Source organism: Trichogramma pretiosum, unplaced genomic scaffold, assembly GCF_000599845.2.
Source record: "Trichogramma pretiosum strain Unisexual culture from Peru unplaced genomic scaffold, Tpre_2.0 scaffold30, whole genome shotgun sequence".
Taxonomy (NCBI): domain Eukaryota; kingdom Metazoa; phylum Arthropoda; class Insecta; order Hymenoptera; family Trichogrammatidae; genus Trichogramma; species Trichogramma pretiosum.
In genome coordinates, this window is record NW_019641675.1 from 203070 (window position 1) to 218615 (window position 15546).

The following is a 15546-nucleotide window of genomic DNA, read 5'->3' on the forward strand; positions in this document are numbered from 1 at the left end:
ATTAGTCAGCGAAATTTGAAATTTTTGTATCATTTTTGGGGATGAAAGAAAAATAACAGATTTTGCTAATTTATTAGAGCTCTTAATATATACCACAACTTACTAATCAATGCATTTTAATCGATTCTTTGTAAATAAAGTATACATAACTATACGCGAGAGCGGATGGATGATTAAATAATATTGCATTAGATAAAAATCAAAGCGAAAGCCATCGCAGAAAGAGCTGTACACGCGGATATCGAGGCGACTCTCGAGAATGTCTCTCGCGCGCGAGAAGAGATTTAATTAGTGCCCATGGGATATATATTATTTGAGCACGCGGAGTCATCGCGGTAGCAGATGGTAACACCAGAGCCTATAAGAAATGCGACTCTCAATGTTTGCAGTTTAGTTGCCATTTAAGTAACATTGTGCGTCTCTTTTTCGCTGTTATATACAGCTCGCCATCGGGAGAAATGAAAACTTTTTGATTTTTATGCCTCGTAGCAGTAACCACCGCGTACTGCAGCACAGCGAGAAAGAGAGATGAGATTACCGCGCGCGAGTTGCAGGAAGTGTGAAAGTCATCTGTCTCTCGGCTCGTTGGGATGTGTGTTGGACCGCGCGGCGTATTACACGCATTTTAACGTGTCGGGATTTAACGTATTTAAATTGAATCGAACGTTTAAATGTGGATTTTGCATACTTTACACGATTCATATCTACCGCGACTCTGCGAGCGTGTAATATTATTATTATATTTTTAAAATTTTCATGAAAGTTTCCTGAATCGCGTGTAACTTTTTAAGCGCGTGAAATCGTTGAATATTCTGAAATAATGCGGATGTCGTCGTCTCCAATCATATTACCATTGATTCGTCGAGTAGATATAAAGAATTGTAAATCTTTTCGTCGTCGACGCTACAAAAACGAGAAATTTTACATAAACTTTTGCGTGCGCACCTTGTAAACGATATATAAAATGCAAAACCGTAGGGTGATATACTCATCGCGTTCGTTATGTATATAGACTACCGCGTGTGTGGCAAAATCTGTGCGGTGGCGATATACCCTCGTTCAGGGATAAAATTATGAATAACACGCCGAGTTCGACGTTATCCAGCCTGATCTGCATACATACTTACACTCCTTTACTGCTTATTATTATTATTATTCCGATTTTTTTTGCCTCCTTATGCTGCGCATCGACCTCCTCTCTCTCTCTCTCTTTCTCTCTCTTTACCTCGGCCATTTAGATGCACTCTGTTATACTTGCTATACGTGTGGAGGAACATTCATGTGTAGCAAGATGTCCCGCGCGACGCGAATGTAAATCTCTTCTCTCCCTTTTTCCACCGATATACAAGCATACGTATACGTATACCCAAGTGCACAGCCGAGTTGCTGTAGCGGCAGACGCTGCGGCAGCAGCTGGGTAAAAGTCAAGGATCGAAGAGGCCTCAAGCTCGACTCCTAAGCATCGTGACCTCGCGAACGGGTAACGGGTTATATTAGAGAGAAACTCGCCGCCGCCGTTTGACGATGAACTACGGCAAAAAGCCAACGAGAGAGCTCGAGAAGCGCAGCAGCAAAAATATGACCTTTATAAACATAAAATATCTAGACCTACGTAGTGCTAACGATCTTTGTGCTTCGTTTTTTTTCGTGAGCTTGCTTTTTCTTCTGCGTCGAGCATCATCGCCCTGCGCACTGATATTTTACGATGTACCTTTTTCCTTTATGATAACTGCTATAGGAGCCTTGGGGATTTGCACAATTTTCGCAACAACTGTTTGATTTTGTCGAGTCTAATGTTGCTTATTAGGTGCGTTGAGAATTGTATGGATGATAATTCTCGTCGGTTGTTATGAAACGACCTTTATCATCGATTTATAATTGGGAGAGAAAACTGCGAGGAATTTTTCTGCTTTATTACACACTGTATTTACTGTATAGCTTCTCATGCTAATGCTCCGCTTATTGCTGCTCATATTCCCTGGCAAGATTATTAATTCAAAGTCGATGCCGATTCAATAGTTATTACACGTTATTGTGCTTATATTGAAAAAATTATAGAGCTTCGACAGGCGCGCAGTGTCATATTTAATAAGTCTCGTGTCAGTACAATACACACACAGACACGCACACACACACACAAACTTATGCGAGGAATTCTTTCACGCGGCGCATTAGACGCGCATAAGCACATGCCTATAATGCGCGCCATATCTCGCCGAAAGATCGCGTTCCTCAACAATGCGGCGGCCGCGAATTCGCTCGAGCTATCGACTGCTCGTTTAAAGAATTCGACTGTTTTATTGGAGGGAGAGAGAGAATGCAAAATGTTAAGGACACATTTGCCTTATAGGCTATTATAAACGAGAACTTTTCTGCCTCGCGCGCACACATGACTTACTTTTACTTTCAGGAAGTTTCATGCATACACATCGTTGCGGTTTTGCATGTATGTGTGTATGTGCGCAAAGATGCCTATATGTATTCACGAGGTTCGCGAGTGGTTCACCATAGGATGAAAAGTAAAACTCGCGAGAGAGAGAGAGAGAGAGAAAGAGAAAGATGAGAGTTGGCGATGAGTCTAGTCTACACACACAGGAGCTGCTGCACTCGTGGTACACACGCAGCGATCCTTATACGAGCTTCAGCGCGCGGCTTTTGAATTTCAATAAAATAATTCACGCGCGCGCGATAACGCGTAACGAAAGTTTTGCCGAGGAATTTTCCGCTCGAGCTTGTACAACAGTACATATCTCTCGTCGTCGTCAAGCATCCGATATTTTCATTATAAAGCTAAACACACGCTTTTAACTACAGTATAATAGCATAAGCCTTAACTTTCCAAAACAGCAGAAGATGATGAAGTTTCGAAGCTCTCGCGCGAAGAGCTGTCTTATTTCACTCACGAAAGTCGATCTCCTCGAAGTCTAGTCGACAATGTTGCTCGTAGTTCTTTTTTTCGCGCAAAAAATATATAATTGCATATACATCGCGATTAGCTTTTCACGATTTTCTCATTGTTTCGCCCAAGCTCTCGGCGCGCGAGCTGCATTGTTCGCGTATACCGCGTGGCGCACGGTGATCCGTGTATCATATTGACACAACTACTCGGCTGCGCGCCCGCGTACGTAGCATGCATAATAAGAATAATCAAATGATTTTTCATTCAGCGGCAGCAGCGGGAGCAGCAACACACACCCGAGGAAGTATGAAAACTTCACGTGTCAAAACTTCAATTACTTCGCGCGCGTATCTTACATACATAGTATATAGTATGTATAATACGGAACAATATGATTCTCAAGGCATATCATTCAACAATTTTCAACATGGAGCATAGGCGCGCGCGCGTGCAACAATTGTTATCGAATCATCTCGCCGAGCGCCAAGTCTTATCAGCGTGTCTGCGTTAATATTGAAGCCCGTACGCGAGTAACGTAACGCACATAGGATTTATATACATGAAATACAGCAACTACTCGATCGATTAATATAGATACATCGTGGCTCTCTCTCTCTCTCTCTCTCGACTCTAATAACTGCGCACTACCACTCGCAACACGTGTCTATCAAAATCTCGAATTTTTGCTATCTCTCTCTTTCGGCATTTAGCGAGCTGCAGGAAAAAATGAGAAAAAAACTTCTCACTCTCCATTCGCTACTCGCACTCATGCCGCCACCGCCGTCATACACGCACACGCGCGTGATCGATATCGCGCTGATCCGTAGTACGCGCGGCGGAAAAACTGGGTCGAATCTGCGAAGATTAGCACACAGCACGCATAGCATGCATGTACGGCAGCCTAATGTATCTCTCGCGCACTCTGCATATTATGCGCCGCACACGCCGCGATGCATCGAGGCCCTCTGTACTACATATACTGCACGGCTGCCGCGCACTGCTGTCTATCAAACGCGGATCTCGTTCGCAATATGTGTACAGCAGCAGCGTCGACAATGCGCCTGGCATGGGTTATATCACACACACGCACACATTGCAAGCGCCAACAGCACGTGGATTATGACGCGATCCGCTCGGCGACGACTGATTTATTTATACGCGTGTACGCTATATATTGTTGTACGTATTACTTCTGGACGAATAATTGTCGGGGCGCAACAATCACGTCTCTTACGCGATCTCTTTCGTTCTCGTTGACTCGTGCGATCCTTATCTCTATCTCTCTCGAGCGTTAAATACCGATTGCATGTTTAATTCGAATATTTTTGTATACTTAAATGGTTCATATAAGGTACGTATACCCACGAGACGATGCTCTACTTTCTAAATTGCCAGCTTTTTTATCTTCCTCGGGCAGCGGCTTGCATTATAATATTCTATTAGTCAAAACAGCTCGCGAGTAGCATGATAATAGAGTCCACGTTTAAAATTTCGTTTATTATTACTTATATAAACTCTGCAGCGTCTCTCGATTGAACCTACACACAGACGATCTTCGTTAATAATGAACGAGCTTTTCCTTGATTGAGTCGAATCAGCAGCGTTGCATTCGCGAATATGAACGTATAATAATAAGTAAGAAGGCAGCGGCACTTCGTCCCATGTATAATTCAAGTATTTCATTGAGACGCGAGCTGAGCTGCTTCCTGCGCGGAGAACTCTGGCTGTGTAAACTTCGCGCGCGCGCGCCTCCCGATCATATTAAGCGTGAATTCTCGTATTCGAGAGAGAGAGAGAGACCCGCAAAGGCGAATCCTTACATTAGCAAGGATCGCGTATATAATACTCATACAGAGATTCGGTTCATTGGCTCAATGTCCGCTCTGATTAGGAAGTCGTGTGGTGCGTGTAATACATATAGAAAATCACGTGCAAGAAAATCGTACACCACGAGAGACGATCGTAAATTTCACAATGCGATTACTTTTCGCCACACGAAAAAGAGAGGAAAAAACAAACGCGCGCGGGGGAAAGGGAGAAATAATCGACCACGATACGATGCTATCCTCGCGTATAACGTATCTGGCAGGGCAGTGTACCCGCGTAAAATCCATCAAGCCGCGATCGCAACTTGTGTATGTATATAATAATGTGTACGCGTAACACGCGGCAGCTAGACGGCGGCGTCGGCTCCGTCCTCATCATCATCTTGTGTAATGGGCAGATCGATCATGCGCGGCGGCGGCGAGAGTTGCACACACACACACACACATACATGCACGCGGGGCTACATATAAACAGACATCTAGAGGTGCATATATATAGGCTTGTTGCTGCTGCACATAAGGTAGCAATATGTGCTCGGTCATAACGATCACGTTCTCTCCTCGCGTACATATAGCTAGGTAGGTTGGTAAGATAGCTAGAGCTGCAGCGGCACAAGTTGCTTGTACGATGCACATGCGGCACACATTAGACATTATACATCTGGGCGGACCACTACTACTGCAGCAGCTACTGTTGAATTTATACGTAGGTACACGTTATGTATACTCGATGTATGCTATGTGCTGTGTACACAATATTGTACATACATCGAGCGAGTTCGAGATACAAATCGCTCGTCGGGACACCACCTCACCTGTGCGATGATGTATCAATTTGTATTGACTGCTGCTGCTGCTGCTGCTGCTGCTGCTGTCGATACCCACCACTCGGGGCCCAGATCTACAGAGTGCCATATAGTTTCAGTTTGAGTTTGAGTATAGAGAGCGTTGACGCGACCCATACTGCTCCATCGAATATCGAAACAGCCCGTGTAAAAAAAAAGTATGGCAAAAGTGCCGCAAAAGTCTGGCATAGAAGTGTGGCTGAAGTCTCGCTTTGGCTACTATGCCGTACTTTCATACAGACTTGAAAAGGAAATTTAAAACAGTTTGGCGAATTTGACAGAATTTTCGGCAGACCTTTTTCTCTAGAAAATCGTGAGTTTTCCGAAGTCTGGCAAAATCTGCCAGACTCGCACCCTGACTAGTTACCGTAAAAACTTTCAATTTTGTTTACCGTCGCGAATTGGAAAAAGGGGCCAAATTCTTCAGACCTTGTCCGTGGAAAATTAAAATTGAGTGCATACAAATACGCACACACACTTTTTCCCTTTCTCTCTAATTTAAAAGTTATAAGCGACTGTATGCCAAAAAAACTTGGTTTTTGCGTGCTTCGATAAAAGTTTATTCATTTCTTCAAGAAAACTGCTCAGCATAATCACTCATAGGAAAAAATTCAATAATTAATCTAACAGGCTTTCATCTCACCTTTCTAATGCCGTTTTTAGATTTTAAAAATTTCTCAATTTCGTTGAGATACAATTATTTTTGTGGGATGCGTTTTTATAGTTTTAAGTTCAATAATTCTGCTTTGCTCGAGTTATGAAAAAACCATATTTTACCTCAATCTTCATTACATTCCGAGGACATAATTGAATATACTGAGCTGATATTGAAACAAACTTTTCTGAGATATTATTTGCGTAAATGATGCAAATGTAATAAAAGTATCAAAATTATTCGTATAATGCATAGTACACTTTACATCGCTAATTAATCAATGTGGTGTATACTATACTTTATTTTATCAATGATCATAAATGTTTGGCCAAAAATGGGCCGAAAATGCCTAAAATCACCAAAAACAGCCATTTTCAGTCCTTTTTTGCCACACATTGTTGTCTACATTGCGTTAAACTTTAAGACCCATTACAAAACTTTATCAGGCATTAGTTGACATCTTTAGGAAGCTTTTTACATAGTTTAGGAAATGAAAGTCCGGTTCGAACTCGAGTAGATTTCTTGTTTTATGTTTTTTTTTTTTATGTTTTCCCATTATTACGTTTTTAAGTGGCTTCAATCACTTTGGCATACTTTTTTTCTGCAAATTTGGACAATTTCCAACAAAAAAGTTGCTGGGCACTTTTACTTTTGAATCATATTCTACCCTGATCCAGGAATTATTTGAATATTAGTGTATTTTTCATGAATTTCAAAAAAAATGGCCAACTTTGGGCCTCTGAAAAAGTGTCATAGAAGGCCCCAATTTTTCTAAAAATTTTTTGGGACAAATCTGACATCAAATACAACAAGTTTTTCATATTTGCAGAAATAAAAATTTTTTTTGACCATTCAATTTCACAGAGAATCGGCCATATATTGATTAATTATGAAAAAAGTATCAGTACTCGCTTTAAATGCAACGGTCTCGGTACTTAACTGTTTTCATTCAAGTCAGAAGTTATAATGACCAAAGACAAAAAAAAAGAGGAGTAGAAAATCACTCCAGGTCTCGAATCGGAGTCGATAAGCACCTTTGAAATTCCAGGCCATTAGAGCTGCAATACGGGATAAAGTAAATAAACAGCTCGCGCGCGAATCGCGATCGATATATATATAAAAGCGCCCGCTGCTGCTGCGACCGTAGTAAAAACGACTCCTCGTTGTTACAGATTTTACGTCATAGCTTTTCGCGCTTAAGGTAAAAGTATTACTCTCGCCATCGCTGCTGCTGATCATCGATACACACATCTATATACTGCACTCGCGCGCACTCACATTGCGTGTTAATGCGGCAGCAAACCGATCGGATAATGCCTTTACTATATCCAGCTGGGTTAAAGGCTCGCACTTTTATAATGTTCGGGAGCGCGCGCGATATTACGACACGCGCTGCGCGTTCTATTTCTGTTCGCGCAGGACGAAACGATCGATGTATACAGGTATATGGTACATTACGTCGAAGGTATGTACGCGGCCTACACACATACATCTGCGCGAGAGTGCACAATAGTGACCGAATTCTGTGTGGATACTACCTATATGTGTGTGGCCACTCGCGAGTATTGCAGATAATCATCGATCGCATTGGATATCGTCGGCTCGCGCTCGATCAGCAGAGGCGAGAGAGCAAAAAGTTTCGGTAGCCGATATTTATAATGGTGCCCCATATATTATTATATGTTTACATGTGTTATTTCTGTAGCTGATACACATAAACACATACACACAGACACAGACACATACACGTGCGTGGCTATTATGCCAGTATACCTCGAATGCATCGAATAGAAAGTATATGCGCGAGAGTACATGGATACGATCGCACACACATGCCTCCCATAGCGAGAGAAGATCGTTACACCGGAATGAATCGAATGCAATGGAAGCTCGGTAAAAATCGTTCGGGGAAGAGAGAGAGAGAGAGAGAGAACGTCAACCGAAATGTTGCCCTTAGTTCGCCGCATGTGGCGAACGTTATATTCGTTATGGATTCTAATGTAGGTGAAAAGATGTATCGCAATTGCCTTGACTCTGAGCCTTGCAGCAGTAGTACAGTATGTAAATACAGAGCGAAGATTCTCAAGTGCGAGCTGCAATATTGAAATAGTATTTATATATGCGCACGTAAGCGTGTACCTACACACTTGGGTTCGACGATTTTGAAATCGATTGTAAAAGGTTATCGATGTAATCGTAATAAGATCGCGAAACTGCGTTGGGTATATAAAATCAACGATGAGAAGATGTGCCGCTGAAGTGATACACGCCGTTCGCAATGACAAAATATCCGCCATCGCAACGACGGAAAAAGTGCATTACAGATAGAGTCGCGGACGGACAGCTGCTGGTATAATGCCGCACGAGACTCGGACATGTTTGCGAATTCAAATTGTCACGTGCAGAGGATACACATGCACGTCGACATACGTCGCTCAAGCTCATTGTTACATGCAGAGTATCGTCGTCGTCCTCGTCCTCGTGGATATAATATATTTCGGATGTACTCGCACATGCAACTTACGTTTATCAATGTCGAGCGCGCTTTTCTGACAGACGATGACTCGCAATATGGTAATACTTTTTATCCCTCATTGAAAGATGTGATTTTCAAAAGAAGCGTTGACGTACACATACGAATCCGAGGGAAAGTATACAATTAATATTTTTATCGACGTGCGCCCGATACAAAGACGTGCTCTTTCCTCGGAGTACCTAAAAATTAAAAAAAAAAGCTGGGTTGATACTGTTTTTACGCCTGCTCATTATCAAAGGGCACACGTATATAAAAAATTCTATTAAAAAATCAGAAAAATTCGAGACTAAATTGCTATTGAGATTTTTGTTGTCAAAAGTGTCTAGTGGGCATTGATGATTGTTCACTGTGGTCCCAGAAACAGCAAACATTTTATTCAACAATTGATATAAACTCAAGGATTTTGACATTTTATTAGCTTTATTATTATTAATTTGCTTCATTTAGTACAAAAAATTTATTGTTTTTTTTTTTTTTAATTTAATCGTTGTTTTTACATAAAAAATAAAAGTCTGGATATAACTTTTTCTTGTGAATGTCTTTTCGCACATTTGACATGCATGGGTAGTATCATTATGCACTGTACCAATGTGACTTTCGGAATTATGTTGATTGTTAAACTTTTTTGTAATTCTTTTTTTTTATTTTGTTCGACTAGCTCACCGTCGAAATTCAACTTTAATTCTTCTGTAGTGTCACCGAAAATGTCATGCTTCACTTCACCCACGCTTTCTAGTTTAATAATATTCTGAGTTTTAAAATTGTTGCAATTCTTCACATTCTCCAAGTGGTTTGAAGAATAGTCATCAATTTTTTCAAATGACGGCAAATACATTTTGAGCTTGACATCTTCACATTCAACGACTATTTCCACTTCGTTTTCAAATTCAGTTTCATGATTTTGTTCATATTTTCGAAAAGTCTGTCGAACAACGAATGCTACATAAAAATTTTCATTAAAATAACAACTATAATACGTGTTACATATAATTAATTATCAACACTTACGGAATTTCCTCGTGAAAATGATAAAAGTTGAATGTTTTCAAGATCGGGTTTCTCATCAATCATATCACGATCATTTTTAATAATTGACTCATCTCTAGGCTCCTCTTTCACTCTAAAATAACGTCAATTAGATCGAGTATTTTGTTATGATACGTTTTTAATTTCATTCTTGTAAAATAAGAATTACCTGACTGCACAATGAAGTATATCATTGGCTTCCATTTTTTGTACTCAAGATTTCGATAATAATTTATTTTTCCGATCGCACTAACTACACGAGAAAACTGGCGAAGATCACGGAGCTGTGTGCTCGCTATACTCGAAAAACTATACCTATATGCAAAGAGAGCCAGCTTATGCTCGATCGGCTCAGCACCACTGCCCTTGCGGTGTACTTTAAGGTATGGGACGTCAAAACACTGTGCCGGGCTACACACCGAGAGGTCTCGTATCCAACGCACGACGTAAACAAACGGAACGAATACAGCTCTGTTTCCTTTGTCAATTTTTCTTTGCAGCTTAAATGTAATATTAAAATATTTACAAATTTTTCTATCACTGATCGTCGATTATGGAAGAATGAGAAATTAAAAAAGGATTCTATGGGGCACGGCATGTACTGAAAAAGAGCTACCTGTAGCCCCATAAAAATTATCTCTATTTGTTTCTCGAAAACCATCAAATTAACGGAAAAATTTAATACTTAACAATTATTCCAAATCTGGTGCGATACTTAAAATCCTAAAATGATGCAAAAAATTCTGGAAAAATTCCGACGTAGTCTTTGAAAGATTTTTAGCACTTTTTGTTCCATAACATCTTTCCGTTAAGATAATGATCGTTGAATGAAAACTATTTGAATTTACGCATTTATAGTTTAACAATTACCTAAAATGACATCATTTAAATGTCACTTTTCCGAATCCAAGTAGATTTTTCTTTGGGTATTCCAAGTCTCAACGCCAAAGAGAATCAGAGAATAATTTCAAATATTTTTGAAAATGTTAGACACGGAACGAGTAATCATATTTCAGCTTCGGCTGGTAAAGATTTTTTCAAAGCATTGCTCATAAATTCGTATTGCAGGGCACTTACAGATCGCGTATATCGAAAACAGCTCGTTCTCTCAACTTTGACGCGAATTGTCAACGTCGTTTTCACTTTATGTGTGTGCGCGCGAGTGCGGGCGTGTGTGTGTGTATAGACGATCGACTGCTTCGCTGCACCTTGACACACGATTGATTTTCCCGCAGCGTGCCTGTCGATAGGTATATAATGCAGTCGGCAGTCGGGTTGCCCCCGATTTTCATTGTTCAGATCATCATCTCGGTGGTGGCGACGCGAGCCCTCGAGAGTGCCGTCTATATATGTACGAAACTATCAAGTGTCAGCGGCAGACTATGCGCGTATACGCGCATGAGCGCTTTGATTGCCCCTATCTCTCTCTGTCTGAAGATTAATCACCTTTTTTTATTATAATAAAGATTGACGCGCGAGGGGTGTGCTTCGCAGCGAGTGAGAGGCTCATTCGCGAGCTTTTTTATTTTTCATTTCGTCGAGTAGCGTGTGCGTCAAAGCGCGCGACAATGCGCGCGCTTGATTTACGCGGAGTAAGAGATTTATGAAAATTGCCTCTTCCCGATGCAGCGGTAGCAGCAGCAGCATCAGAGAGAAAGAGTGAGCTTCGTAATGAACACAATGCGCGAATATATCATTTTGGATTAGACCTGGCCTAGCCTCGAGTTTTATTCATATCCAACGAGCAATTTACTCGCTGCGACGAATTCAGCGCAGTACGCGTACACCCAATATCATCGCGCCACAGCATATTTACACTTCAATCGGGACGATGAAATGCACTATTTATGAGGGCTCGCTGTAAAGGTTTTATGTCGTACCTGCTGCTGGCTGTTTCCGCCTCGTGTGTATGCAAATCAAGGAAAACATCTGAAATAGACGTTTTCGCTATGCGAGCACGTGCTGTAACATCGGTGGCAGCAGCAACTGTGTCACACGTTTCAGTTTTACCCAAAAAACAAAAAAAAACAAAAAAAAACAAAAAAACGAAGGGTTGAAAATTCACGTATATATATTTTCTTTTCCCTCTCACGCGTATATGGCAGCAGCAGCAGCAGCGGTGTGTAGCAGAAGGGTCGTCGACTGTGTGACACATGGGCAGCAGTCGAGCGAATGCAAATGTGTGTGTCTCTGTCTCGCTGATATAAATATTTCCGTTTTCTATACTAGGCTACTCACTATCTCTGTGTTTTGCCAACTCAGGAAAATACTCGTCAAAAATGGAGAGAAAAAAAAACATTTCAATTGCTTTTCTTTCATAAATAATAAGGTGTAAACGATCTTGAAAACGAGCTACGTTTGTACACAACTATACGAGGAGATAAATCTTCTCTCACGGAAACGCAATCGAGCGAGATCTGCCCGTAGTAAGTACGATTTGATCGATTTTCGTTTATCGATATCTGCTGAGCAAACATGAAAAAAACGCGGCATCGCACATTTATACTCTCGAGAGAAGCTACAAACTGTGCTCGAAGTAGGTGAACGATGTTATAGGTGAAAGTTGGGCATCATGCATCACGACGATTTAGAGCTCGCCGAAGTATCCACATGAGTTCATATACGCGCGGGATAATCGCCAAAATATTTATGTGTAGATGCGCGCAGATAACGTCTGCGCAGGAACAATTCGACGATATTTGTCCGGAATTCGAAAGGAGCTCGTATTCAAACGATCCGTTATAGGTTTATGTACAGCGGGCAAAAGTAGCTAAAGAGATGTACGAATTCGGAGCAACGCGAAGATGACTCGAGTGCATGCATATAATCTCTCGTAGGCGCCCCTTTAGCATTATAATACGAGTAGAGCTCCTCGTGTATATGTATGCGCGCCTTGGCTTATTTTCTTCTGGATATTATACTGTTTCTCCCTTTGTCATCAGGACGACAACGACGGCGACAACAACTGCAACTACAGTGCGCCGCTAAAAGCTTTTATACGCGATGAGGCTCCGGCAGTATATCACATAACTCCGCGCGTGTGCATCTCTCTGTGTATGTATACGTGTGTATATTAGCGTCTCTTGTATACAACTCATTACGTGATATCCTCCAGGATAAATAACCTGCGCCACTGTACGTATAGTACGAAATGTTAAAGCCGATTCTCCGCGGATACTTCAAAAACCTTATGCTTATCGACTTTTCCCGATACATAATAACGACAAAAAATATCTTATAGCTTCCATAATAAACCAAATTATCTATGTACCGAACTACCGATAATGAACATGTTGAATTTTTCTTTGCTTCAGGCACTGCAGCGACTCTGGTACCAGGCCACTACTGTATTGAAATCAAGGTGGGTTATTATTTTGTTCTCTCTATCTCATCGAACGTTCGAAATATGGCGACTATCGGACGATGTAACACGGTCCATTATTCCCACGTACAACAACGTACCAGCTCAAAATTGGATATGTAAACGGGAGAAAATTAATCGTCATCCGTGAAGAGCTAGGAACTAATCGCGCGCCAAGTCGGAAACAATGACGTTTCCTCTTTTCGCGCGCCGGGCTCAGGCTGCCCTTTACGTACTATATCAATCTGTCGATCTTTACAATCGGGGAATGTAATAGCCACGCCTCGTCGTTCTCGATTCACGCCTACACATGCACACACCGACGTATACCCACGTATATAGCACCTCGTGCTGTCATGTTGTTGTTGTAGTTGTTGTTGTTGTTGCTGCTGCTGCAGTTGTAGTTGTCTCTCTGAATATATAGAGAGAAAGAGCGAGGGCCGCTGCCAAGTGTAATTCTCTCGCTCCGCACGAGCTGCAGCGCAGCAGCAGCAGGTATGTATACGTATATACAGCTGGGGCTCTGATTCGCGTTAACGAGAAGTATCTACCTCTCTCTCTCTCTCTCTCTCTTTCTCTCTCAACCTATGCTGTAAAGCTTCCGGTGGAGTTCATCAGATCGGCAAAACAATGCCATAGCTTATACACGTGAATCCTGACGCAATGCCATTATGGAAGAGCTGCTGCTGCTGCTGCTGCTGCAGTGGTCCTCGCTGTACTACTTTAGCCTGTTCTACTCCTCCCATTCGTGAATTCGAGTTGCAAATTCGTCTAGTCTCTCTCTTTGGAGCAGCCTGCTCGAGAGAGACTCTTTTTCCGAAAGATGTAACGCGCGCGCGGCGAAGGGATAGTTATCCGCGCGTTAATACGGAAGTTGTCATTATCTATATATGCACCGGCGTGTGTGCTTATAGGTGTGGTATTAGCACACGGACGTACGTGCGATATACTTCGTTCTCGTCCAGTAGCGACACGACGCGACGGACCATATGTACACCGAGTTATGATATCGCAAAAGTCTGTAGCAGCAGCCTGGAGAAAACTTGAACTATCCGTCGTTACGTAATTTTCAGGAAAATTATTATTAAAATTTTACGTATCTCGGTTCAGTTATTTTACGCGCGCGAATATGCTGTATGATTGATTTTTAACGATGCGCGCATGGTGGCACATCTGATAAAAAGTCGATAAGACGCCCGGCGCAGGACTCGTATATGGTTCGTATCAACGACGGACACTGAAGTTTATGAAGCGGGACTAATGCTTCCAGGGTTCGCTTTTACTGCTGAACATAGCAGAACAATTGACATATCTACCTCGAATCAAGGATAATGAACATGGTCAGGGCCAGGCAGGCTGCAGCTAAAACCATATAACCGCGCGCGCGCACACATACACACACGTGTGTACCTTAAATCTTTATCGAAAGTCGCATAGATATAGATGTACTGCGCATAAACAAAGGAAAGAATCTGCGCGTGAGTGGCGCACACGAGTCGCATCGACGCGCGACTTCCTACGTACGTGCGGTGTGCATCTCTTATGCGTCTCGCCGTATAGTGGCATGGCTATCATTAAAGAGGCGTGGGTATTATATACGGCGCGTTGTGTTGTGCTACGAGTAGTTGCTCATCCCGGGCTATATATAGCATAGTTCTACACGGTTACGTACTCCTTTCTCCCATTACTCTATAATACGCAGCCAAGCGCTATCTCTTTCCCTCGTGCCATGCGCCCGCGTGTTTTTATATACGTATATATATATACCTATATATGCAGCGAGCTCTCTTCTCGCGGGACTCGCGCGCGCGGGGTATTATATTGCGGCACGAGAGTATTGTTTTTCAAGGAAATAATTTATTAACGTAAGACTCGATTTTTGTCATCGAGCTTTACGATGATCGTCGTTGATTTCTTACGAACAGAGAACTCAACAAATATTTTCATACCAAATTAGATAACATCACACTATAAAAAAAATTCACACCCATGCGTCAAGTTATACAATTTTTTTACTTTGTTACTTGCAGCTTTACAGATGAGACCACTCGCCATCTAGCGGTGGGGGCTTAAATCTATTTCTTAGTGTCGGAAAACTGATGCATATTTTTTGAAGCAATAACATTTTTTTTTCAAGGTCATTTAAAATACGCTTCATATTTGTAAAATAATTACAAAAGAAAAATCGCTAAAAAAAGCCAATGCGTGTTCATATATTTTGGAACATTTTAAACAGTCATTTTTACTAGAGTCATACACTGGATTAACATAGATTGTGAGGATTTTCTATCATTATCTATCATCAAAAAAATTAACACAGAAATTCTACAATTTATGGCGCTTATTGTTTTTTCATTTTTTCAATCATTTTCTTTTAATTCTAATTTAATTTCTACTT

At 41.5% G+C, this 15546-nt stretch overlaps 1 protein-coding gene across 2 annotated transcripts in view; it reads left to right on the plus strand.

The window, feature by feature from the left end:
- The window catches only part of LOC106652982 (mucin-5AC-like), a 77663-nt gene that overhangs the window by 52338 nt on the left and 9779 nt on the right, over positions 1-15546 (plus strand). For both annotated transcript variants that reach the window (XM_023460688.1, XM_023460689.1), the window contains exon 3: positions 13102-13148. In XM_023460688.1, the coding sequence (XP_023316456.1) occupies positions 13102-13148 (47 nt within the window). The remainder of the gene's footprint in view (positions 1-13101; positions 13149-15546) is intronic.